This window comes from Bolinopsis microptera, chromosome 9, assembly GCF_026151205.1.
Source record: "Bolinopsis microptera isolate Bmic1 chromosome 9, MBARI_Bmic_1.0, whole genome shotgun sequence".
Classification (NCBI taxonomy): Eukaryota; Metazoa; Ctenophora; class Tentaculata; order Lobata; family Bolinopsidae; genus Bolinopsis; species Bolinopsis microptera.
In genome coordinates this window covers 12,241,841-12,268,425 of record NC_087080.1, presented here as the reverse complement: position 1 = coordinate 12,268,425, position 26,585 = coordinate 12,241,841, and the positions used below count along the sequence as shown (strand labels likewise).

At 38.2% G+C, this 26,585-nt stretch overlaps 1 protein-coding gene across 1 annotated transcript in view; it reads left to right on the top strand.

The window, feature by feature from the left end:
• Positions 1 to 2,891: 2,891 nt before the first annotated feature.
• The window catches only part of LOC134820494 (low-density lipoprotein receptor-related protein 8-like), a 28,700-nt gene continuing 5,006 nt past the window's right edge, over positions 2,892 to 26,585 (top strand). Inside the window, exons 1-17 of the mRNA XM_063830890.1 lie at positions 2,892 to 3,031; positions 3,237 to 3,278; positions 3,382 to 3,474; positions 4,519 to 4,629; positions 9,623 to 9,748; positions 11,968 to 12,093; positions 12,203 to 12,322; positions 12,441 to 12,563; positions 12,690 to 12,806; positions 12,993 to 13,093; positions 13,339 to 13,431; positions 13,573 to 13,645; positions 14,933 to 15,037; positions 15,340 to 15,462; positions 15,612 to 15,784; positions 23,309 to 23,396; positions 23,580 to 23,734. Of these exons, the coding sequence (XP_063686960.1) occupies positions 2,965 to 3,031; positions 3,237 to 3,278; positions 3,382 to 3,474; positions 4,519 to 4,629; positions 9,623 to 9,748; positions 11,968 to 12,093; positions 12,203 to 12,322; positions 12,441 to 12,563; positions 12,690 to 12,806; positions 12,993 to 13,093; positions 13,339 to 13,431; positions 13,573 to 13,645; positions 14,933 to 15,037; positions 15,340 to 15,462; positions 15,612 to 15,784; positions 23,309 to 23,396; positions 23,580 to 23,734 (1,836 nt within the window). The 5' untranslated portion in view covers positions 2,892 to 2,964. The remainder of the gene's footprint in view (positions 3,032 to 3,236; positions 3,279 to 3,381; positions 3,475 to 4,518; positions 4,630 to 9,622; positions 9,749 to 11,967; positions 12,094 to 12,202; positions 12,323 to 12,440; positions 12,564 to 12,689; positions 12,807 to 12,992; positions 13,094 to 13,338; positions 13,432 to 13,572; positions 13,646 to 14,932; positions 15,038 to 15,339; positions 15,463 to 15,611; positions 15,785 to 23,308; positions 23,397 to 23,579; positions 23,735 to 26,585) is intronic.

Genomic DNA, 26,585 nt, shown 5'->3' with positions numbered 1-26,585 from the left:
TGTTGACGAGTATCTGATTATATTAATTATGGGTCTCTTGTTCATTAAAATAGGTGTGATCATACTTCTAGAGTATATTGGGCTGACACAGTTGCTGCAAGGTTAACATTGGGGTCCAAAACCGGGAGTGTGATACAACTTATTTTCGCGTTACGTAGTAAGAAATACAAAATATAAAATATAAGATATAAATGACTGCAAGTTTACGGATATAGCGCGGCGCCATTTCATTATTCTGGCGCGGTAAATCACGCTGGGTAATGAAATGATAAAGTTATACAATTTTAAGTTTCGCGCGCTACGTTTACACAATATATTTGTGAGTCCGTCCCACATTCCAGACGAACACTCCAGACAAGTCCAGACACCAGTGTAAAGCGGATGAGCTGATCAGTGTTCTGTGTTATATGCGTGAATATATAGTTTCTATGTTTGAATGTGGTGTGTATTGTGTGTGTTATTTTGTGTGTGTAGTATGAAATCTATATGGACTAGTAAAACAAAGTATTTTTTAGTAAAACAAAGTATTTTATTTATTAGCAGTGCAATCAATTCATATGGTATAATTATAAGAATATAACTAGTTTGTGTGTTCTTATTATAGGCACATGTCATTTCCATCAAAGTTGAGTTCTGACCATTCATCAGTGTTTCCAGCTTTTTGAGCATTGAGTAGCATAGTTTTAATGCGACCTTTAACAAGTGCAATTGGGGACGAGAAGTCAATCTTACTAGAAGGTTTAAGGAATTTATTCCACATATTCGAGGTTTTATATACAAACAAATTGGTTGCAGCGGGGTTTGAAACAATCAACAAATAGAGTATGTAAATTATATAAGCTTTTAAATCGTAGAAGCTTTTAAAGTAACAAGTGGTTTAACTGATTATAGATCGGGGATGCTTAGAACTGGCAGATCCGGTCTTAATCTTGTTTCAAGGAATAGATGTAGTAGAAGTTTAACTAAAATCAAAAATATCCAGAAGTCTTTTCTCCCGGAGCGAGCTATTCCACATTGGAACAAACTCCCTAGGGACGTCAAGAACTCTGTGACAGTTTTAGGCTTTCAAATTAAATTAGAAGGATTTAAGAAAGATATGATTTCTAAAAGTATTACAAATGATTACTTTTTTTGGAATGTTTCTAATGAAGTTTTAGTAAGAATTGAGGGAGCCGGTTATGTCAGTAATAAGGAGAAACATTTAAACGATTATCTTTGGTTTCATCCTTATGTGGCAAAGAAGCGTTTTATAAATATTTATTCCACTGGGAAGTTTTTTAAATAGGATAATGTTTTTGATACATTTTAAAAAAATATTGTATTTGACAAATAATTAATGTTGGTGGGGAAATATTTATTAATATTACCTTACTCGGGAATATTATAGCGGGTTAATTTATGACTGGAAAAATTAATGACCGGGAAAAATATGGCGAACTTTCCCAAAACCCGCCAAATTATCCCGGTCATGAATTTACCGGTGGCCGACCTTTCAAGTTTTTTTTCAGAGGTCAACAAATTTTCAACCGAAATTTCTGTTTTTTGTTACTTGTTAAAGAAGTTATTTCAATTTACAGTTTTAATTGATATTACTCAGAAATAGAAAAAAAGACACGTCTATTTAAAGGAAAATAAATCTAAGCAATAATAAGTCAAATCTTCATTAAAGCACATTCTCATTATCGCTAATGTCCCCTTCATTATCATTATTGATATCCCCCTGCTGCTGACCGTCAAATTCGAAGTCGTATTGTTGTCTTAACAAGACTTTCATTTTGTCCGCTAGTGGGGTTACTGCTCTGAAGGTTAGCCGGAGCTTGATTTCCACCACCCCCTTGGAACCCCATAATCTGACTCGGCTGGTTTTATTATGACTGACCGGGAAAAATATGGCGGAATTTTCCAAAACCCATCACTTTATCCCAGTCATAATATTCCTGAGTAAGGTATATATTTTTTTCACATAGTGCGATGATGATGTGATGTCATAAATTTTACTTTACTTTACTTTTTAAAAAAAATTGTCTCTCAAATACAGATAACATTCGAAAACTCTTTAGATACTCATTACTCATTCATATACTGATCAGTTTCCGAGAGACATGAATTGCTTCATGGTGGCTTCTTATCACGGAATCTAGCAAATTCGAATGCACTATTGAGAAGATAATTTTTTTGAGAAAACCAATCAACCAATACAATCAATTAAATAATATAATAATATCCAAATAATTTGAGTACTAGTTCTATATACTTGAAAAATTCTGTTCCGATAGTTGCATAGTAGTTATATGTAAACAGGCATAAATGATAAAAAGGCGCATGCTGGTACTCGAATTGTTTTACGAAACAGCTGCACATGTCTTTGTTAAAACAGATGAGTAGCTCTGAATATGAATGAAATCAAATTAAAGAATTGTGTCAAATTTGATACCTGCTCCTAAGCCATAACAGATAAGTTAAAACCTTATCGCAATGGTTTTTTAATGCAATATCTTTTATTATTGTTATGATTGTTTATTTTTGTATATGATATTCTGCTGGAAATGAATGACCTCACATTCGATGGGGCTTGATAATGATCCTTAATAAGCCCATTAAGGCTATCGATCACAAGCTTCTCCCCTTGCCACAGCCAACTGCCGAAGTGCTGCTTTCCTTATTATACTCCCCTTGAATTTACCTTTTCCATAATCCTCATTCCACGATGTGCATGTGCCCATTCTACCTCATAATTTTATCCGTTCAATATTCCCTTTCTACAGTTTACTTGAGTCTTGGATAACCATGGAGCCCATACCATAAAATTCAGAATGATATTTAATGTATTTGACAGTCAAATGAATGAAAGTCAATGTTTATCTCATGATTATTATTATTATCACAGTTTAGCAATGCGACAACTGCTTTAACACAGTTCTAAGATTGTTAACATTTTTTAGATCTTGGTAAACATGTTACTGTATGTGGCACTGCCAGATGAATGACCTAATAGTTCAACTAGGATTTCTGTCCATTCTTATTTCATCGAGTGAGTGACTATAGATTACTTATCTTATAATATGATTTGAGATATTTTTGGTCAATTTAGATGAACTGATGTACAGGTTGCTACCGATTGGTGATGGCCTCAAAATAAAGATCTTTGAGACTCATTTGGCTGAACAGTGGATAATGGAATTTTGAAGATAAACAAAAATATGTCCAGCATTTTTCATAACTTTAATTAATTTCAGGTTTTGCCTCAAATTGTAGAGACGGTCTTTTAAGTTGCGGAGGTTTGTACACATCTAATTTATTTGAATATTAATTCCATGAATTATCCTAAGTTTAAGTAAGACTGCAAAGGAAAATTGATTGGTCAATTAGTAAAATTTTCAGAGGATTCTCAAGAGTGTTACCACCCGGCTTTTATCTGCGACGGATCTGTGGATTGCGCAGACACGGGGAAAGATGAACTAGACTGCGACACCCGTGAGTTTATTGGCAAAATTGGGCTTATCAATACCTGATACATACGCTCTATAGTCTATAGTACTAATGTGAAACTTGACTCCATCACTATTGATTGTCTCTTTGATGGGTAAATGTATGGTGGCAATTTCATTTTGAGAAACACATAATATATGATGCCGATTGGCTATAAATTACAAATATTGTTTTTTTAACAGTATTCTAAATTTGGCAGGCCCAGGACCCACACATTCATTATTCAACGGTTTATCTGAATAAATGGCAATAATTTTAGCTTAAAAGCTTTAAAGTCATTCCTGCTAATATTGCTCGGTTATTTCCGGATCAAAAGCGTTTCAATTGTTGCTACATCAGGATGTTGCCTCATTTATACGTACAAGCTGGTTGTTTAGCCTTAGTTCTCAAAGGACCCTTTACTAGACCTTTGCTTTGATGTCCCATTTAAAGCATTGAATGTTATGCAACTTCACACTAAATTAAGTTGTGCCTTCGAAGAATAAGTCACATTTGTCACGACTGCCCAGTTAAGATATTATGTCCCTTGTTAAAGTTCTAGCATTAATTAAAGGGAATGGAAGAATGTTCACAGTATGGTTAATAACAGGAGCGTTTCTTAGAAGGCCAGGCAACCAGGAGTGTATTCCAATATTCCATACTTTGCTCAAGGAAACGGAAGTCAGAATTATTGATACCAAGGAGGAGGGTAACAATAAGGGGAGCTGGAGAAGACAAAAAATCAAGCAATCGAAATTGTAACATCTTCCGTTTCCGGTGCACGACCCTTTATCTTTAGAAACAAGGATGTTGCGAATCTATTTGCTGTTAATTGTAATACCTTAAATAGATAGAGTTAGAGGTACATGATATTTTTACTAACTGTAATAATAATATATTAATGCATTGCTAGGAGTATGTGTGCCTTGGTGAGTCTACTCCTTTGGTCATAATATATTCATTCGAAAGGTTGACTGCTTGTGATGTTTAGATTTTGCCCTCAGGGCTACTGTCTTACTGATCCACCCCACTAAACTAACATACCTTCAGACACGTGTGCCGCTGACCAGTTCCAGTGTAACCTTGGTAACTGTATTCCTGCCTCTAAGAAATGTGACCACGTACCAGACTGCTATGATAACTCTGACGAGCAGGATTGTGGTGAGTTTAAATACTTGGTGGGGTATTGGTGGGGTGGGGTGATGGTGAGGTGGGGTTGGGTGATGGTGGGGTGATGGTGAGGTATTGGTGGGGTGATATGATGGTGAGGTGGGGTTGGGTGATGGTGGGGTGATGGTGAGGTATTGGTGGGCTGATATGATGGTGAGGTGGGGTTGGGTGATGGTGGGGTGATGGTGAGGTATTGGTGGGGTGATATGATGGTGAGGTGGGGTGGGGTTGGGTGATGGTGGGGTGATGGTGAGGTATTGGTGGGGTGATATGATGGTGAGGTGGGGTGATGGGAGGTACAGGAGTTCTAGTTTTAGATTTATTCAAGGTATAATACGAATTGTTATTTCATAACATTAACGCCCTTCTGGATTTTGCTCCTCTAATTAGTAATTTGTGTAATAGTTTCTTGTAGAGCTGTTTTCCGTATAAAGATAAACTATTGGAAAGTCTCCAGATCAAGACGAATAAGATTAGACGATATTTTACTTTAAACGTTCAACTAGTTGCAATAGATTTACTTCTAAGGTAGAAGTAGTACTAGGTGTAACCACTTTAACAAACTGCGTGGGTGGTGGGAGGAGCAGATTACGTTTACAGTACTTTAACTCGGCTTACTAAACAGTCTGGCAATCAATATGTGGTGCGTCGTAAAGACTCTACCAACTTGGCTCTGTGCTTTAATACGATTTTGGCTCTGGGCCAAACTAATGGACCTTCTTGTGACCTGTGACTCACTATCTAAAGCTTTACTATAGGAACACTTAATGGCTTTGATAATCGCGGCTGTTTTATTTCAGAGAAATTGGCTGGTCACCAAAATTCGCCGGCTATACAGTTTTACAGATTTTAATAGAATGGGGGAGTATATTTAAATGTGCGCACCACAATATCTCAATAGAGATTATATTAAACAGTACTAACCACTATCTTTTAAGTACTTGTCCTGTTTCAAAACAGATTGCTATTAATTAGTTTACCATTTAACTAACCCTAATCTTTATGTTTGCCGACAAGCTTAGGGAGGGAGAGAGATTATTTTAGAGGGATTATTTTAGAGGGGGATGGCCATGGATTGAATGAATTTAGAGGGGGGGATTATATTAGAGGGATCATTTTAGAGGTGGAGGGAGTATTTTAGAGGGGATGGATTGAATTAATTTAGAGGGGGAGGGAGTATTTTAGAGAGGAGGGGTTATTTTAGAGGGGAGGGAGTATTTTAGAGGGGGAGGGATTATACTAGAGGGATTATTTTAGAGGGGGAGGGAGTATTTTAGAGGGGGAGGGATTATTTTAGAGGGGGAGGGAGTATTTTAAAGAGGAGGGGTTATTTTAGAGGGGAGGGAGTATTTTAGAGGGGGAGGGGTTATTTTAGAGGGGGAAGGGTTATTTTAGAGGGGGAGGGAGTATTTTAGAGGGGGAGGGATTATTTTAGAGGGGGAGGGTTTGAATGAATTTAGAAGGGAGGGTTAACTTTAAAAGAGGAGGGATGATATTTGAGGGGGCAGGAGCCTGGAGCACATTAAAGGGAGGGTAAAAATTGGAAGGGGTAAGATCACACTAGAGGGGAGGGATAAAATTTGATGGGAGTTGAACAGTGAATACGTTGGATGGGGGAGGGGTTGGATTATATTTGAGGGGATTAGAAGGTGTGGATTAGAGGGTGTAGATTAGAGGGGGCGGTTTAAGAGTATTGGTTGGTTTCCGGATCACTCAGCTGATATAAAATATTGTATATATATCCTGTTAATATGCTGCTGTTTTATTATATTCGCCCGGTACGTCTGCTATATTGTTTGACCTACCATCTTTGGTATAATGGGTTGAGTGCCAGGATGGCTTATTGGCACCGTGACAAGGGCGCAGAATGAAACTAATTTTTCTGGCTCTGCCATCTCTCGAAATGGCTCTGCTTGCCAATACTACACCTTATCTCACCCTCTCTCTATCTTATAGCATGCTTTATATATACCTATAGTACCCTTTATAACATTTGCCTTCTTCCCTTCCCTAATTTTGTTAGGACAGTCAATTTCTGAGCTGGTAGGGAAACATGACTTTGATATATTTCAAACTTTCGGATTCGTGTTCGGTCACTGAAAATTTTATAGATAACATACAGTGATTTAAATCATGCTGTATCTGTAATGATTACGTAAATGATAAATCGGTGCGACATTCCTCATCTAAAACAGAAAATATTGAAATGAAATTCGATTAGAAACGTCACAATCAATTACTAATACAACTAGGTGATCTTACCTTACCGTTCTTCCCCATCTTACCTCAACCTCCTTCAGTCCTTCCCTACTAAACTATTCCCTTATTTACTTCTCTTTCCTCACCTCTTTCACCACCTTACCTCCATTTTCTGTGCAAATTTTTATTGACCTGGTAAAATACTGATCTGAAAAATAACAGACCCTACTAATAATTTTGATATCCGGATAGGAACATTATTTATGAGAGCAGTTTCCCTTGGTCGCATAAATGGAATTATTAGAAATTGTTGAGAAAACGTGCTATCATTGGGTTTATAATTAAGTTTGAAAAGTTGTGATCACGTACCAGATATAATATTTAGTCAGATCGGATTAACATTTAGTCAGGTCGGAGTAATATTTAGTCAGGTTGGAGTAATATTTAGTCAGATCGGAGTAATGTTTAGTTAGATCGGAGTAATATTTAGTCAGATCGGAGTAATATTTAGTCAGATCGTAGTAATATTTATTCGGGTCGGAATATTATTTAGTAAGATGGGAGTACTGTTCACTGTTCAGTCAGGAAATGTATGTAGTGATATTAGTAATATTTAGCTCGGTTAGATATGACAAATGTAGGATAGGAAGGTAGGTGGTTAGTAGTCGGGTTGGTAGAAGCTTAGAAGGAACTCAGAAAGTCCGAGGCCCAGTCTACAGTCTATACTAACCAGACAAGATACTGATATCATCATACTAGTTTAACAGACACAAGCTATCAACGTTGATATGTTCTGAGCTGATGTCAAGCCACAGCCCAGAGTCTGCCTTCCAGTACTCCTGCCCTTTTACCTGTGAAGTGTGGCGACCCTACTCTGAACTTGCTCGGTCCTTTCTTTTATTCTCCTCCGCAATTGCAGTACTTAAACCTGGACTATTTTATAAATAACTCTACATTCTTTGAATTTGTTTGTATCAAGGGGTAGCCCTGCCCCTAATCATGCTCCTTTATAATATACTTGTTTGTGGGATTATCCTGCGCACAATTAGTTACAAATATAAGACGGCATTCTTCTGGGCTAGCAATGGTACATAATTATATTCCTTAGCATGCTGAATAAATAACATTTGCATTATTATTACCGAATATTATTACCAAATAATATACTGAATATAGTGATACATAACATTATGTAACACTAAATAGACTACTACTGGTGGGGCGGTGACGTAACCCCTGTTGTGACACGTGACCCAAGATTACGTATCTGATTGCTCAATCTCCAAAGCATCTCCAAAGTATCGTCAAAGCAAATTAACGTAATACCTCCCAACCAGTAGTATTAGTCAAATATTTATAATGAGAGAGAGAGAGATAACATAATAATAAATCCTACTTAAATTTAACAGCTAACTGGTAAGCACGTATTTAGAATACTTGACATTTGAACAGTTTAACAGAATACCACACGTACACGTAACGTCTATAATATGAATATAATATTGTGAGCATTATTATTACTACGTGCCATATTAAACACTATAACAATAAATAAGGAACATTCCAGAACGTCTTCCAGGAATCATCCAGTTAGGGGAGCGAGAGAGAGGATTACCTAACAACAGTACTGAGAGTAACCATTGGTTACAGTAGTAGCCCGGGACCAGCTAATCTACCTATAAACTGTACAGCTTGTTAGAGTGACTTGTAGAGGCAACCTGTAAACTATTATATATGTGTGCTCCTTTATCAAATCAATCGTATGATATCAAACTACTTCTTCTAATTGTGGCATGATATTTACAGAGTGATAATAATAATAATACGACATAATAATGATAGCACACAGGAGTAATATTCGTAATATGGCCAATATTGGAGATCACGCCAACCTGGCATCAACTGTGCTTATGTTGCGCTTATTTGTGACTATACACTCCCTGCCTCATTTGCATCAGCTAGACTCAGTAGTAACCTCAATAGTAACCTCAATAGTAACCTCAATAGTAACCTCAATAGTAACATCAATAGTAACCTCAGTAGTAACCTCAATAGTAACCTCAATAGTAATCTCAATAGTAACCTCAAAAGTAACCTCAACATGTAACTGGATAAAGGAGTACTACAGAAGCTTTAGTAGTGATACATGGTCACGCAGGATAGAGCACATTACGTATAAAGTGACCTGAGTAACTACTAAAACTTACAAGTACTTGACTTGGAAAACCATTAAATTAGTGCCCCTACTCTTACATCACACTCGATACAACAATATTCAATGGAGAGACATACAGTTATATTGTTAAACTTGTTGAACGTGTAGTAAATCTGGTGGATATAACGTAAGTTTTAAACACAAATTCGGCCAGAAATTGTAATTGTATAAAGATTCGTGCTTGTTATTCCTGGTATTTCGTGCAAAAAATGGCGAAGAGCAGCTTCTTGGCAGCCAACATGTCATTAACGTAGCTTATTAATAGTAAACCATTCCCAGGAGAATAAAAGGGAAGCTAATTCTGATAATGAAGCATTATATTCTGAGCATTATAGAATATTATGTATAATCTAATATTGAATGTTGGGTGGGTAGAAACTCATTATATATAATAATACTACGTGGTGAATAAAGAATTTTTCTGAAGAATTATTTTGCTTTCTATTCTAACTAAAATAGGATAAAGTTTATATTTAACTGTAAAACTTAGTCACACTTGTCGGACTACCTTAGTAAAAGCTGCTTGAAATATTTCAACATGTTCAACATGTTCAACATCTCCCCTCTCAGTGTGGGTGTGTGACGAGACGCGCGAGTTCAAGTGCGCACATACGGGCAAATGTATCACGCTCGAGCAGCGCTGCGACGGAACCCTCAACTGCGGCGACTTTGACGATTCAGATGAGATGGAGTGCGGTGAGCGCCACATTCTTTGCATTCTTTTTCAGAGTTTATATTTCTGAGTAATACCATTATTATTCTCATATGTGTGTGTGGGGATTATATTGGGCCCTGATATTGGGCTATATCGGGTGATTGTGTCATCTCAGTAAAGGAAGTTGAAGTGTGGTATGGATGAAGTTATGTGACTGTATAACTGGGTCTTATTGACACCTTGTAGGATGTAGGGACCCTGCCTTACTAACTACAGGCACTACTCTGTAGGATGTAGGGACCCTGCCTTACTAACTACTAGCACTACTATGTAGGATGTAGGGACCCTGCCTTGCTAACTACAGGCAGTACTATGTAGGATGTAGGGACCCTGCCTTGCTAACTACAGGCACTACTCTGTAGGATGTAGGGACCCTGCCTTACTAACTACTAGCACTACTATGTAGGATGTAGGGACCCTGCCTTGCTAACTACAGGCAGTACTATGTAGGATGTAGGGACCCTGCCTGCGCCTCACTAACTAATATGTAGGATGTAGGGAGTAGGGACCCTGCCTTGCTAACTACAGGCACTACTCTGTAGGATGTAGGGACCCTGCCATGCTAACTACAGGCACTACTCTGTAGGATGTAGGGACCCTGCCTTTCTAACTACAGGCACTACTCTATAAGATGTAGCGACCCTGCCTTGCTAACTACAGGCAGTACTATGTAGGGAGTAGGGCTCCTGCCTTGCTAACTAATATGTAGGATGTAGGGACCCTGCCTTGCTAACTAATATGTAGGATGTAGGGACCTTGCCTCAGGCTCGCTCTTATTCTGATATCCGTGACAAGGCTCGTGGTAACATTGTCGCTAGGTGTCTGGAAATATTTGTCACATTCTTTACTCGCTCTACGGAGTATCTATCTACTGTCAACCCAAACCAGTTTAATGTTCTAGAATATTCTCGATTAATCCTGTCTATCCGATTGTTAGACGGCTCAGTAAATCTCAGTTATAAGAGTGGTCAATGTAAGTTTTATTCTTCAAGTGTCAATACTTCTTGACATTACTTAGCGGACTTCGAATCACTGTTTGACATTGTCACTCCAAATATGGCCCTGAATTTTCCAGCAAGACACTAGTGTTATACAAATAACCTGAGTATACACTAGCAGTGCTAATATATACATCGCAAGTATGGTATTCTATAGTGGTGCCGAACTTGGACGAGTGCCAATGCAACTTGGCAATTTTCCAAGTTTTCATGTGCTGGTATCTGTGTGGAGTGTACCCTCATGTACCTTTAGTTTCCTGGTTTTGTTAGTCGGCACTGTGTGATTTAAGTGTTGAGTGACTTTTGTCCTGCTTAAATTACACAGAATCGCCACAAAGTGGAATCCGATGGTGGAAATAAGGTCTCGCATTGCAGGAGCCCAAAATTAGCTTGACTTGCGCGCAGCGGCGAAAATATTATTAGTAATGAAAGTGCTTTTTGCGCTACAAAAATATGGTTATTTTGTTAGCTAGGGCCGGGGTGCGCGCCTTTTTAATTGGATTTACCAGTTGTGTACATTCGACAACCACGCCCTTTTAGCAACTACTTCTTTCGACACTGCAGCTCGGAGCCCGGCGAGAATTTGTATCGAAAGCAGCAAGCATTGCCGGCAGGGCTCCGTTCTGCTTGCTGCTTGATATGCAGGTGGTTGTGCTGCTGGCTCAATGCCAACCACTGACTATGGCCCCCAAGGCTAGTTGTTGGCAGCAGGTACTAATGAAATTGTGACTTGGATTGGAGCCAGACTGCCTTCTACCGCTCTGCGTGTTCTGTCAATGGTGTGTGTGTGTGTGTGTGTACTCTGAACTGTGGGATATGACCACAAATATTTACCCCCCGCCTATGACGTGATAGTCTGTTATTTCCGCGGAATGCGCAGATCTTCCTTCTTCAATCTTGGATCACGTCCAGATTCCTGGATGGAAGTGGAGTAGAACATAATAGTGGTCATAGGCGCCGGAATTATGGTTTTAAATCGATTTATCAGTGCACCAACGATCCACTGTCTGAGTCTGACAGTAGCAAGAACCTAAAATTTTATGGAATGAGGAGAGGTGAACAGAGAACGTCATCTAGACTACGGAGAAATAATCACCAATTAGTCTTGGTTAAAAATACATAACGCATCACGTGACGCAATACGTGATAAAGTACACAAACTCCAGTCAGTCAGAGCTAATAGTCACGTGTATCTCTTGCAGGAGGGGTTTGTGGAGACCGTCAGTTCCACTGCTCGCGCAGCACGACCGGCAGGCCGTGCATCAGCGCGAAGTGGCGCTGCGACGGAGTTCAAGACTGTGCTAACGGAGAGGACGAGGCTAACTGCCGTGAGTAGGATTACACAACTTTCTTGGAACTATGAATTAGTTAACTGTATACTCAATACTGAATACTACATAATTCTATACCCTCACTAACCTTAAACTCCCTGACCAGGTCGACCTTGCGCAGATGGTCTGCTGTGTGACGCAGATACGCGCTGTATACCCTCCGCGCAGATCTGTGACCAACACCCCGACTGTAATGATGGGTCGGACGAGAACCCCAACACTTGCTGTAAGCCACTTAAACACTCTCCATAACTACTGAGTACTGATTTATATACTTGGATTTGTATCTAACGTTTGAATTTCTAGACATTTTGTTGTTCGAACCCTGGCATATTTTCCCTCAGTATCGTATTGTGACCCCCCAATGTGGGCCTGTGGTGGTCAGGGGTATGGTTACTGTATAAGCTCTGACTTCATCTGTGACGGACACACCGACTGTCTGGACCAGTCTGATGAACTGAACTGTGGTAAGGAAACTTAAAAACTTGTTATTCCTCTTTTAGAAGTACAGTGTTGTAGTGGATTTATTAGCTATATCAACTTTCACTTTCACTTTCACTTTCACTTTCACTTTCACTTTGAATTTTACCCAGGAGAGAACACACCCTGTAGAGGAGGGTTGAAGTGCGGTGACGGAGTTTGTGTTCCTCTCGAGTGGAAGTGTGACGGACACTCGGACTGTAGTGACGGCTCTGATGAGCTCAACTGTGGTGAGTCAAGAAAACAGCAAACTTTTTATTTTAATCATTTTTTATTAAAATCAAGTGTAACTTTTGTTAGCTCTATGGATGTCGCATCGAGTATCGGGGGCAAAGATTTTAGATAATAATGAATGCTGTATAAAACTCCCCATGTATTTTAATCCCTTCAAATTTCCTGTAACCTCGTCGACCCAGATGTGTGCGAAAAGACCGAGTTCAAGTGTTCCAACAAGACCTGTATAAACCAGGAGTTGGTTTGTAATGACATCACTGACTGTCCTTCCAATAATGACGAGGTAAACTTCTAATACATTATATCAGTACATTTGAGTGGCTATTTATTGATTCGCTGTAAAATTAAGGTTTGTTATATTAAAGTCACTATTGTGACGGTACATTAGAACTAGACAGAAACAAAGTGTGAAGGGCCTGAACGGAACCCCTCGGTTTCAGTTCCTTGTATATATTGTTTGTTATATATATTGTTATGTATATTGAAAGTGTTATTTACTAAATTAATTAATTTGCAATTATTTTCCAGGTTCATTGCTTGAAGAGCGGAGATACTTGTGAAGGAGGTTTCAAATGTAACTCAACTAACAAGTGCATTCCTAATCGCCTAATCTGTAACCAGGTATATAGCCGTATTATAACTTGGTAGCCTAGTAACCTGGCAACCTAGTAACCTGGTAGCCAATTACCCTGGTTACCTAGTAACATGTATTGTATCCTGATTACTAATAATTATATGTACTGTAACCTGGTATTGTTGCAGGTTGATGATTGTGGGGACGCGAGTGATGAGACCCCAGGGTGTCTTCCTTGGAACAGTTGCTCAGACAATAACGGTAATATTATAAATAAATAAATAAATTATAACATTTATTACACGCTTCGAAATTAAAATATACCCAACAAAGATGTACAATGTACATTTAAGTCATTCAAGCGAGACTTATGTTATATTTATGGTTGTAATGTCTTCGAACTTTGGCGGTGAGTAGAAACTGACCTATTAAATTTCAAAGGCCGGGAGGGGAACGGGGGTTCACTTTTAAGGTTGACCTACAACATAGTTTTAGAAAGTGAATTTATATGTTATTTTAAGAGATATCAAAATATAGATGATGTGAATTGTTGGTTTATCGGATGATCGAGGAATGCTGAAAAAATTTCACATCCCTTCTGAGACATTCCGCCTTCATGTCTGGTTTATCATAACTTCATGTCTGCTTTAAAATAATTTCCGGTTAAACAAAATTAAATCCAATCTAGAGGGCAGCTTGCTAACACTTCGTACGAGAGAGGCGGCGTAATGACATCATACTAGCCTTCAGCCTTGCCAACAGGCAGCTCTACCTTATAATTTCCTGTTTTAAAGTGAGGTACACCAGAGCACTATTTCCGTGCCACTAAAAAGGACCGAAATTAAAGTGACGGGAATATCTCTGATGTAATGGATATTATTACATACAGCTCACTTTCTACACTCACGGTCGTGACGAATCGTTATTGGAGGATATTGTGTAGTGTGTGTCGTGCCGACTATTGATCGCTTAGACCTCCAATTAGATTCCTGTTAAAGAAGTAGTGCCATGTTGGAGTTTGTCATAATTGGCTAATGATCAGGGTTTAAACCAGACTGGTTTAAAATCACTGTCTAAGAGCTGTGTTGTAAGCCGCCTTGTGTGAGAGAGAGAGAGAGAGAGAGAGAGGAGAGAGAGAGAGAGAGAGAGAGAGAGAGAGAGAGAGAGAGAGAGAGAGAGAGAGAGAGAGAGAGAGAGAGAGAGAGAGAGAGAGAGAGAGAGAGAGAGAGAGAGAGAGAGAGAGAAGAGAGAGAGAGAGAGAGAGAGAGAGAGAGAGAGAGAGAGAGAGAGAGAGAGAGAGAGAGAGAGAGAGAGAGAGAGAGAGAGAGAGAGAGAGAGAGAGAGAGAGAGAGAGAGAGAGAGAGAGAGAGAGAGAGAGAGAGAGAGAGAGAGAGAGAGAGAGAGAGAGAGAGAGAGAGGATTTCTAGAACTTCTCTCCCTCTTTGGCTAGAGGTTTAAATAAAAACCCCGATTTACCAGGTTAATATCCTTCACTCTCTGAACTCTGGTAAATTGTGTGTTTTCTGAACTAACAATAAACTATTTCAGGGGGATGTGATCACGTGTGCGAGCCTCAGCCGAACAGCACACACGTGTGCACGTGTCACCATGGTTACCATCTAGCTGATAACAATCTATCTTGTTCTGATATTGGTGAGATTACTACTAATTATGTTTACTGTTTAGGCTGATTGCCTAGGTAACTTAGGCTGGTTGCCAAGTTTACTTGAAGTGTTGTTCACAAGAATTGTTAGCAACATCAGGCACATAGTCAAACAAAAATATACGCCTACAAGTAAATAACAATATACGCCTACAAATAAATAACAGGTAAATAACAATATCGCCTACAAGTAAATAACAAGTAAATAACAATATCGCCTACAAGTAAATAACAAGTAAATAACAATATCGCCTACAAGTAAATAACAAACTAACAATATCTCTATCTACAGACGAGTGTGGAGGGACGGAGCTAGCTTGTTCCCAGTTCTGTACCAACACTAACGGTTCTTATCACTGCTCATGTGACTCAGGGTATGAGCTAGGGGAGAATGGGCAGTCTTGCTCTGCAACAGGTACTTTATTCATACAATATTGTGCAACTTTTACAATCTTAGATTACTCTGTTTCTCAACGCATTCGAATAAAGCTTATTAGAATTAACTAAATCCAACTAACAACAACATTAACTAAGATTGACCAAAACTAACTGAAGCTCCCCCAGATACTGTAGAGCCGTACATCGTGTTCAGTAATATCCTGGAAATGAGGAAGACTGATGTGCACGGATCGCGGATGGACACCCTCTTCAGAACTAACCACAGCAATATCATAGACTTCGATTACAGACAGGAAGTTTGGTACTGGGTTTCCACTGATGAGCACAGAATTGTCGGGGTCAGTACTGTCCTCTCTTGTATTTTTGTTGTTAACAAAATTTAAGTTCTTGTATAAGAAGTCGGGGGAATTACTACGCGTTTTTAATTTTAAGGCTTCAATAGCTATAGTTCAATCAACCAATTCAATAAAATCAATACTAATAAAAATGAAAATGTCCAGCATTTTATAAATCTGTTCAGCTGTAGTATATCTGTAAAGAAATAAGCTAAAGAAATAAGCTCCAACTCTCTATCGTGCTAGTGTAATCAGACTGCAGATGAGTTGATGATAACTGATCTCTGATTGTTTCCCTCCGCCCCCATGTCCCGACACACTGGTTCACCAATGTTATTGTGCTTGTTTGACACATGAAACATTGCATTTCCCGAGTGTGACACAGGACACACAGCATTTCTTTTTTTGTGGCCCTTGCTGAAAAAGCGGGCAACTTTGGGCGTGAAAAGGATAAAAACAACAGGGTTGAAGGTAGATAGGAATGTTGGTAAGAATACTGTGAAAGCGAAGGAGAAGTAGATAACCATCATGTCCTGAACCACCGTGCCCTGCTGAACCGGTTTCTTCATCAGGGGCGTGGAAGTAATAGTACAACATACACAATGTCATAGCAATTCCTCCAAAATTCTGAATCAATATCTTGAGACTTGATCTTCTCCCATTATCTCTAGATAACCGTGCTGCGGAGTGTCCCAATGTTTTGTACAAGCTGGTAATCGTAAAAACAGAAGCAATAAGTGAGATGATCTGAGCTGCAAGACAAGGCCAGCTGAACAGAGCAAAGGTTGCTCCCTCACTGAAGTCCACTCCAACAAAGTACACATTGTTAGTAGTCTGTAGTTGACTAAAGTACATGGCCTTCTCATGGAACATGATAACAAACAGTACCACCAACACATATACCAGGTAGGTTAGAATAAATACTACTATATATCTCCTCTTTAGAGGAGTAAAAGGGAACTGTATCTGTAGGTACCTACATATAGCTAGTACAGCTGTGAAGCAGGCTGGAGCTGTAAAGAGAGTGTAATGTAGCGCTCCTAGCATCCTCTCCAGACTGCTAGGATCCAGGTCTACTGAACAGAAGTACTCATTTCCCACCCACACCAGCTCCCCACACTTACTCTCGTCTGGCCAGGCTATTCGGAGCACTGAGTTTAGGGGGATTATCAGACCGGAGAGGAAGTCAGAGACAGCCAGGACACTGAATAAGAACTTGGGGATGGAGACAGGGGAGGAGATGTTGTAGAGGAGGACTAGCACGTTGAGGAGGGAGGAGGTGAGGAGGAGGAGGAGTAGGAGTAGGATTATTAGGATGTCTGGGTACGTTCCTCCTCCTTCACTGAACAGCGACATTCTTTAGATTATTATCTCCTGTTATTTTCTGATTTACAACTGCTGATATTGACCTACCTGAACGGTTTCAAAATTATGGTTAGCACCCGATCATAAGGTTTTGGGTCTGAAAATAGCACATAGAATTGGGTTTTGCTGCAATCGTCTAACATTCTGATCTTTAAAAAAATGGATTAATATATTTAAGGGTAGGTGGACTGAATCCCTACCGGTTACTCTTACTGTCATATTAGACTTAGACAGAATACGTTTGAATATTTTTTGTTAGATTTTCTGTTTATATTTTCTAATTATAAAGTCATTAGCCCGGCCGAATCGTGAACGATTATTGTGTTTGTCCCCTGTTAAGAGACCTTTTTGTCTAGTAAATAACATTACATAGGGTAAATGAATTAAAATAACAATGTTACTCAATGTTATACAACCCTAATGATATAATAGTACAATAGTTATAGTAATAATATTACAATATTTAATATTGTATTAGTTTTATAACATAATAGATGGCAGACGTTATGCTTATGCAACAAGGTGCAGCCCTAAAATCTTTTCTTTTTGAGACGTATAATATCTTATACAGGGCATCTTTAATGGTTAAAGGGGGGGGGGGGGGGGGGGGGGGGGGGGGGGGGGGGGGGAGGGAGAATAAACAAATTTAATAAGAATAATGCCTCATGTATTGTATTTGTAGAAATGAAGGTACTTGTGATTTCTTAAGGTGAATTACTCAGCGAATCAACGTTAGTTTAACTGAGTAAACAGAAAGCAGTAAGAAGCACGTTAACCATTCTCCAATCTTCTTGTGGCGGTTATTTTAAGCGTTACACAGGCAGCACTGCTCGCCACAAAGGATCTTATCCGCCTACTCAATTTGAATCGACCACAGCAACGTGAGTTGGTAAAGAGACCACAAATCATTAACAGAATTCAGTAAATCCTCGTGTTCTGAGTTCCTTCAGGTTTTCCGTTTTTTAAAGGTCATCCGATATTAGAATTATCGGGTTAAAGCCCGAATACAGTACTGAAAAAATAGAAAGGAAGAAAATGTCTCAATATTTCCGCTACTTGGTGCTGTAGCTTGGAACATAATGGTTTAATACACTTGCTGAAGTCGAGTAATATGAATTTGGAGTAATTAAGTATTTAAGTAATAGGTCCATATGTGCAAATGAAACCAGTGGTTAAAATAAGAAATCTCAAACGTATAGGGACACGTTCATTGAAGTTTGAGGATATTGGTAAATATTAGTGACCCTACTAAATGGCACGATGATGTAAAATGTGTCACACTATAAAACTATATAAACCCTGAATGGTTAGGATAATCGTTTCATCCTCTAGATAAACTTTGTCGCATAACGATATCTTTATCAGACGATAAGATATCGCTTAAATGCGGCCGGCAGTGAGTTGTAAACTTTGTCACACTATAAAAACGTGACAGAGTTTATATGGACCCCTTGTTGCCGTGTTTGACCAAATTTTCGAATTTAAAATTTATAGGATAGTTGCATATGACTATTATCTACATATTTAGCGACTTTTTTCGTTAAATGGTAGCACCATGTAAACTCCGTCACACATTTAAGAAATTTATATGAGGGATGTTTATGACATCCTGACAAGAAATGCCGAATAGTCTAGCATTATTTTGTGAACTGAATGTGTTTGGAATTGTTCACATATTTCATTGTTATAGGCAAATACAAATACAGAAGGCAGAAATAGGTAAATTTAGTCACATAAATTTGTATGATATCTCAACATGTGTGAAATTGAGTAAATATTAGTATACCAACTTAAACACCCTATATTACGTACTATGGATCAATTAACAATATTTCAACCATACGCCGGTCATATAAATTATTATATGGCAGTGATATGTTAACATTGGCAAAATTTCAACACCTGAACAGGGTAAAAATTTGTAAATTTCGTCACAAAAAAAATATTATAACTTTATTTGCTCCGTGTTGGCAAAATAACTAATTTATCGACATAGTGATGGTGATAAAGTAACATTATATACTAATTGAGGTATTATTCTTCAAAATAGGGGCAAGAAATGTAAATTTCGTCACATCAGCCATAGCATTAGTTAGATAGATTTTCTTTCATATCAACTGCCCTTATTATAGCTAGAATGGATTTATACAGGAAATATAGAAACCCATGCCCATTTTTCATCACATTGAAATTATACTGTTCGGGCAGGAAAAGTAAATTTCGTCACATTTCGGTAAATTAGTGATATCAAACTCAGCATTGTTAAACTTGGGTTCTGATTTGCTGAAAAATAACCAACCAATAATTCCTGGAAGAAAATTGAATTTTAACTGAGGTATGGTTCTTTAAAATAGGGGCAAGAAATGTAAATTTCGTCACATACGTCATTTTAAAATTTAGATAGATTTTATTTCCTACCAATAGTCCTTATTATAGTTAGAATGGATTTATACAGGAGATATAGAAACCCATGCCAATTTTTCATCACATTGAAATTATACTGTTGGGGCAGGAAAAGTAAATTTCGTCACATTTCAGTAACTTATTAAAATTAAACGCAGCATTGTTAAACTTGAGTTCTATTTTGCTAAACAATAACCAACCAATAATTCCTGGAAGAACATTGAATTCTAACCGAGGTATGGTTCTTCAAAATAGGGTCAAGAAATGTAAATTTCGTCACATACGAGTACGTCATTGTAAAATTTAGATACAATTTCTTTCACGTGAACAGTCCTAATTACAGTCCGAAATGATTAATACAGAGATACAGGAAATATAAAAACCCCTGCCATTTTATAATGTATGTAATATGTTAATCACAGACTATTTCATTCTATAATCATTGTTTCCAAATTTAACCTATTTATGATGTCTTATCATTTTGTGACGATGTTTACATCAACTGCCCTATACTTGAATCAACTGTATCCGTGTATCGTCCTTATATAGAGTTTTCCCGCCTTCCAAACCAAAATCAGATATAAATGATTTCGGAAATTCACCCAGAATTTCAAATTCCATATAATGTGACAGAATTTACATCATTTCCCAATAACCAAGTGCATGTGTTAGCTAACTTTTCAAAACAACATATTTTAGGGCTATGATTGGCAGAAGAACCATCAAATAATGAGTTGAAAGGGTTTTGAGGACACCTCACAGTAGAAAAGAGGTCTCGTATTTTGAGTGTGACAAAGTTTACGAAATATTGCCTTAAAGCCGTTCGATCCGTGCCCTTTAACCAATGTTGTATCATAATTGTTAGATTGACCTAATCTACTATATTTCAGTCCAAGGAATGATAATTGGGCAGCTATGGTAAACAATGTCACAAAAATGTGACATTTTTTACATTATAGTGCCTAAAAGCAATACATTTTATTTCTGAGCAGTGCATATGGGAGTATGGGTCACGTGGCTGATGTTCAGAACTTATGAACACGCTAGATTAATAGATGCTAAAATTAAGCCACTATCGTCGAAAACGCTATTTTAGAAATTTACCAATATCCTCAAACTTCAATGAACGTGTCCATAGAGAGTAATACAGGAAGAATCCGTACAACCGAGGCCTAACTCAAACTTCCACTACAAAACTTATTAAATTGATATACGAGTTCAGGAGACCACTAGCTACAAGTAGAGCACATAAAATCTGGGTTTTGAGCAAGTTAAGATGATTTGGCATAATTGGGCATAATTTGGACAAAATATGAGCGTGGCTGTCCCGCGGGCACCGGTGGGCACCCAGAGTCTAGAACCCCCTCAAAAGTTCGGTCACAGGCCCTAGTTTGTTGGTCAATTGCTATCTCGAAATCAAATTTCACAAGAAAATCAGGGTGAACCCCCCCCCCCCTGGGGGTTGTTCTGAAAAATCCTATAGCTGCTGATCTACACACTACCTAGACAGTAGACACGTACAACGTGTAACCTGAAGGTTTGATCACTGCTACGGCAGTTGACAAAGAAATAAATAATATAATATTAATAACATAATATTAAAGTAATATTATCACTATCATTGAAGAACTGGAGCCAGGTGCCGAATAAGGACTTTATTTGCACGTTGTCAAGTGTAAGTGAGCATTCTGGTGCGGAGGTTTACTCTCAGTCTCTGTTAACAGTTCATTGTATTATTCAGTAGCTTGACTGTTGAACAATTAATACGGCACATCAATCTGAAGGAGTAATATAGGTTGATGGATTTCTCTGTAACAATAGATATATTATTCCTTCCAAATGAACCTTCGTATTTATAATTGTTTGACAGTCAAGCTGATGGAAAATATAATAAACATTTAACATATTCAATGGAACTAATAAAAATTAATCAATCTCCAATCATTCATCTGGTAAATATCGGGAGTCGGGACAGTAACTTCTAAACTCAGGGAGTAATATCTACTATTTTGTAGCCCTGAACCGTTGTGTGCCGATTCAACACAATACAAAATTGTTTCGACTAGCACTAGGGAGGTGATGTTACTAGCACTAGGGAGGTGATGTTACTAGCACTAGGGAGGTAATGTTACTAGCACTAGGGAGGTGATGTTACTAGCACTAGGGAGGTGATGTTACTAGCACTAGGGAGGTGATGTTACTAGCACTAGGGAGGTGATGTTACTAGCACTAGGGAGGTGATGTTACTAGCACTAGGGAGGTGATGTTACTAGCACTAGGGAGGTGATGTTACTAGCACTAGGGAGGTGATGTTACTAGCACTAGGGAGGTGATGTTACTAGCACTAGGGAGGTGATGTTACTAGCACTAGGGAGGTGCTGTTACTAGCACTAGGAAGGTGATGTTACTAGCACTAGGGAGGTGATGTTACTAGCACTAGGGAGGTGATGTTACTAGCACTAGGGAGTAGGGAGGTGATGTTACTAGCACTAGGGAGGTGATGTTACTAGCACTAGGGAGGTGATGTTACTAGCACTAGGGAGGTGATGTTACTAGCACTAGGGAGGTGATGTTACTAGCACTAGGAAGGTGATGTTACTAGCACTAGGGAGGTGATGTTACTAGCACTAGGGAGGTGATGTTACTAGCACTAGGGAGGTGATGTTACTAGCACTAGGAAGGTGATGTTACTAGCACTAGGGAGGTGATGTTACTAGCACTAGGGAGTAGGGAGGTGATGTTACTAGCACTAGGGAGGTGATGTTACTAGCACTAGGGAGGTGATGTTACTAGCACTAGGGAGGTGATGTTACTAGCACTAGGGAGGTGATGTTACTAGCTATGCGGTTTGACGGCCAGACTGAGTGAACCCCGTTAATCTGCATTGGAGTTGAATAACCATTACACTGTTAATACGAATCAAAGAGTTCAGCAAACATGAATAACTTAACACAATATAACGAATAATGAGAAGCGACCATTTACGTTTTAAAAACACTAACATTATTCATTTGACTTATGACACTTTAACAAGCAGAATAAGAAGTTATACAATGTAATAACGTTAACAGCTAATAACTAATAACGGTATTCGGTAACAACTTTAACATTCAATATATTCTATGCGGCTAATTAAAATGATCAACCATCGCATCACTCAATCTGGTAAATATCAGGGCAACAACCACTCATTGACAAGATAACTCATTAATTAACTAGAAGGCAGCAAAAGTGATTTGATGTGAACCTTGCACCACATTTAATAAAATGAGTAAAGACTAACGAGTTATTGGTCGAACCCCTTGCTCCTGCCATCTCATAACGTTACTGTGTCTAACATAATGGATCTATTGTCAGAGTGTTAATGGAATCCGGGCTCGTGACATGGTCATTAACCATTATTGGTCTCGTGTAATGAGGATATATCTAAAAGTTACGACTGAGTTGACACGAAGTTGCAAATCTTGTTATATGAAACTAAAGTGAACTATGTGACTTATCACTCATTAGTTCCTCTTGATCTTTGTTACTTTGTAGCTAGTTTCTCTTTGTCCCACCGATAAGATTATTTACAAATTGGTTGGTAATCAGCCAGAACAACTGTGTGATAATCTGGTTTTGTCACGTGATAATCTGGTTTTGTCACGTGATAATCTGGTTTTGTCATGACCTTTCACCGTCTTTGCTGTTAGCCGCGGCGATCGATTTAAAATTAAATGTAAATCTGTCTAATAGATTTGATAAATGGCTGTATTTCAGGGAATACAGTATGAGACGGCGGTTAACAGACGATTCTTTAATAACACAGGAATAGAGCGGATAATCAGCGACAAATATCTCACCATACGTTAGTTAATTTTTGTAATATAATAATAATTTTGTAATGTAATACAGTAACAAAAAAATGTAAATGAACATAAAATTTAATCTTATAATGTGAAACTTATCTGTTGGATAGTGATCATCTTATTGGCCCTTATTAGTTTACTGGACATCACCAATACCGTAATATTACAACTAAACATTACAGATAACCTAGCAGTCGACTGGGTCACCAGAATGTTGTACATAGTTGGTAAGAACGAGTCCCAAGGTCTACTTTGTGTGATCGAGCCTACAGAGGGAAGTGTGCTGACTCTTCTATCTGATAATGTTAGGGATCCTTACTCAATCGTCCTGGACCCGGTTAGTGTAATATGTATAACTTATTTAACTTAATACGACTAAACTATTTTTAACCCCATATCCAAAAAATTTTTAATTTCCTACATTCTCAATTTTTTCGTTTTCTGTGGCCCGCTCGCTTCGCGCGGTTCAAAGCTTTTTCATGGCGGATTCCAGATTATCAATTTTACTTTTTTAGGGCCCGGAATGCTTTTTAATAGATAATCCTAGGTTACTTTTGGGGGCGAAGCCCCCGAAAATTTTGGAAATTTAAACTAGATTTGGCCTCCTGGAACGAATCTGACAATGGATAACGATTTTAGCATACTATTTTCTGATTTCAATTTTTATTGGGATAAATTGTCTGGATTCTAGAATCCCTAAACACTTGGCTTAACTAAAGCACGAAATAGGAGACAGCATGAAGTATCAAGAGTTTATAATTTTTGCAAAAATGTTTTCTCATCTACTACCATCACTTTCTGCTTTCAAGCTATAAACTAATACAGAGTTAAGGGAATTTGGAGAAGGAAGCAAGTATGAGACCAAATATTCAAGAAACAAGGAATTTAAATTTTCAAAAATATAATAATGACTATTAGTATTTACTATTTAAATAAGATAGGAAACGCAACAAAGAATGCTTATGCATTATGCATGTTTAGACGTATTACATCAACTCATAATCACCTTAATAACACCAGAATGTGTGTGTGTGTGTGTGTGTGTCTGTCTGTCTGTCTGTCCGTGTGTAATTTCCGGTCGGTTATACAAAAAAAACGGTAAGAGTTACGGGACTGATTTTTTCGGTATAGTGTCGACAAAACTCTGATGAAGCCCATAGGAAAATTTTTTTTAAATCGGCCGATGGTAAGTGGTTTAATTGATGGTTTTGTACCACAAATGTTACATAAAATTGCGTGAGCAGAACGGCAAGAGTTACGGGGCTTGCTCTCTCTCTCTCATTACTGTGTAATGTGTTATAGCTGCATTTAAGTAGCGTCATAATTGGATTAGCCTGGAAGATTCGCTGTAATGTTATACCTTAAGCTTATTAGGGGAGGGGGGACTGTTAGTGTTTGGGGTCTGTTTGGACTGCAGAGAGAGAGAGAGAGAGAGTTCATACGACAATGTTATGCGTGTTTTCAAATATAATATGCGGGTGTGGTGCGGAGTTAACAAGGGTTAATTTCTATAACGATTTAAATAAAAATAGAAAGCGGTTCAAGACGGGAGTGATGAGGTGTAATACTCGGTGTTCAGACCTTATCATCATGGAGTGTGGTGCCTCATGGCTAATAATGACTTAATTATCCACAAGAAATAACTGATTATGAGATTATTGTTTAAGAAACTATTGGGTCACCTAATGCGGGTTTTGACTCAGCGGGTAATTACTCCTACCCTTTTTAACTGCGGCAGTGAAATCCCGGCCGTAGGCCGGGTTACACTAGTACTATATAATGTTCTTTGAACTCCTGACATAAAGTTATTACAATTGCATTGATGACCGTTCACAACATTACATGATTGATAATGCTATTATCAAAACTGGAATGGTAGTCTATATTGGGATTTGCAGAAGTTTTCTATAGCCGCCCCCATCCCCCCATGGGTGGTTTTTAGAAAAGAGTGGTTTCTTGCCATTCTCGTAGCAACCTGTTGAACAAGCTTTTCACCCTCAGCAGAACATGGTGATGGGGCCATCAGCCTAATCTGGAGCTCTTTTTGCACTCTTCTGTCATCCCTATGATCTGTATTCTTATAACGTAAGTGTAATGCATCTATCAAAGATCCCTGACTATCTGCAATGGCCTCACTTGTGGCGATAGTCAGGATCTTTAAGAACCCATGAAGTGTTCTCTGTGGAAAATCATTATAATATTTGATCAATAGCACCCGGAGGATATGTTGAAAGTTGGAGGACTTGATTTGTGTCACAATCTTGTTTGTAACTTCGCACAGTTTTTCAACAGTATACACCACAGATTTGACTGGGCATTCGAACATGGCACCCAAGTGTTCAGGATTGTACGTACAGCTATGTGTATGGGGGGAAACCTGTGAAAGCAGCGTGTTCATGAGCCCAGCATATGACTGCAAGTGGTCGTTTTTTGTCATATAATCTACTCGCTTGCAAAAAACCCGTCAATATTGCCGAAACAAAAATTTTGAATCTTTTAAAAATATTCTCCTGGACAACTATTTATGTCGTGTACGCGAAAATGCCCCAATAATTAGCATCTGGTTAGTGGTTACTTGATGCACAGATTTTGTAGCTAATAGCAACAAACTTTGGTCTGTGAAACGAAATTTGATAGACTGGATCAGTGGATCCCTGACTGAGGACATTTAAATAACGGTCCAGCAACTTTAAGTCTGCTCTTTCACTTAAATTCCTACTGAAATATTATCGAAAATTCTCAGAGTTGGCTCTCGAATTTCCTACTTTTTGTCAAAAATTCCCTACTTTTAAAAATTTCCTCCATTCTTAGAATGCGAGAATGCGGGTTTTTGGATATGGGTTTTTAACTTAATACATTTAACTTAATATACCCGGTAAATTATTTTTTTATTATCTTATTTTCGTTTCTTAAATTCATTAAATCGAGTGTTTAAAGCCTGGTTTGTAACGCGGTAATATCTCGACATTTTTAGGATCACCACACAAATCTGAACTTTCTTTCGTGAAACATATTCTTTAACTAGTTGTTGGACAAACAAAATAATTTCGTTCTCAAAAAACAAATGTGCAGAGGGAAGGGTAGATAATAGAATATAGTAAAAGGTCAGTTTTTACAAAGCTGAACACAATTGATATGAGACCTAATTGATAATTTAATGAAACATTTATTCTGTGAAGGATCATGCA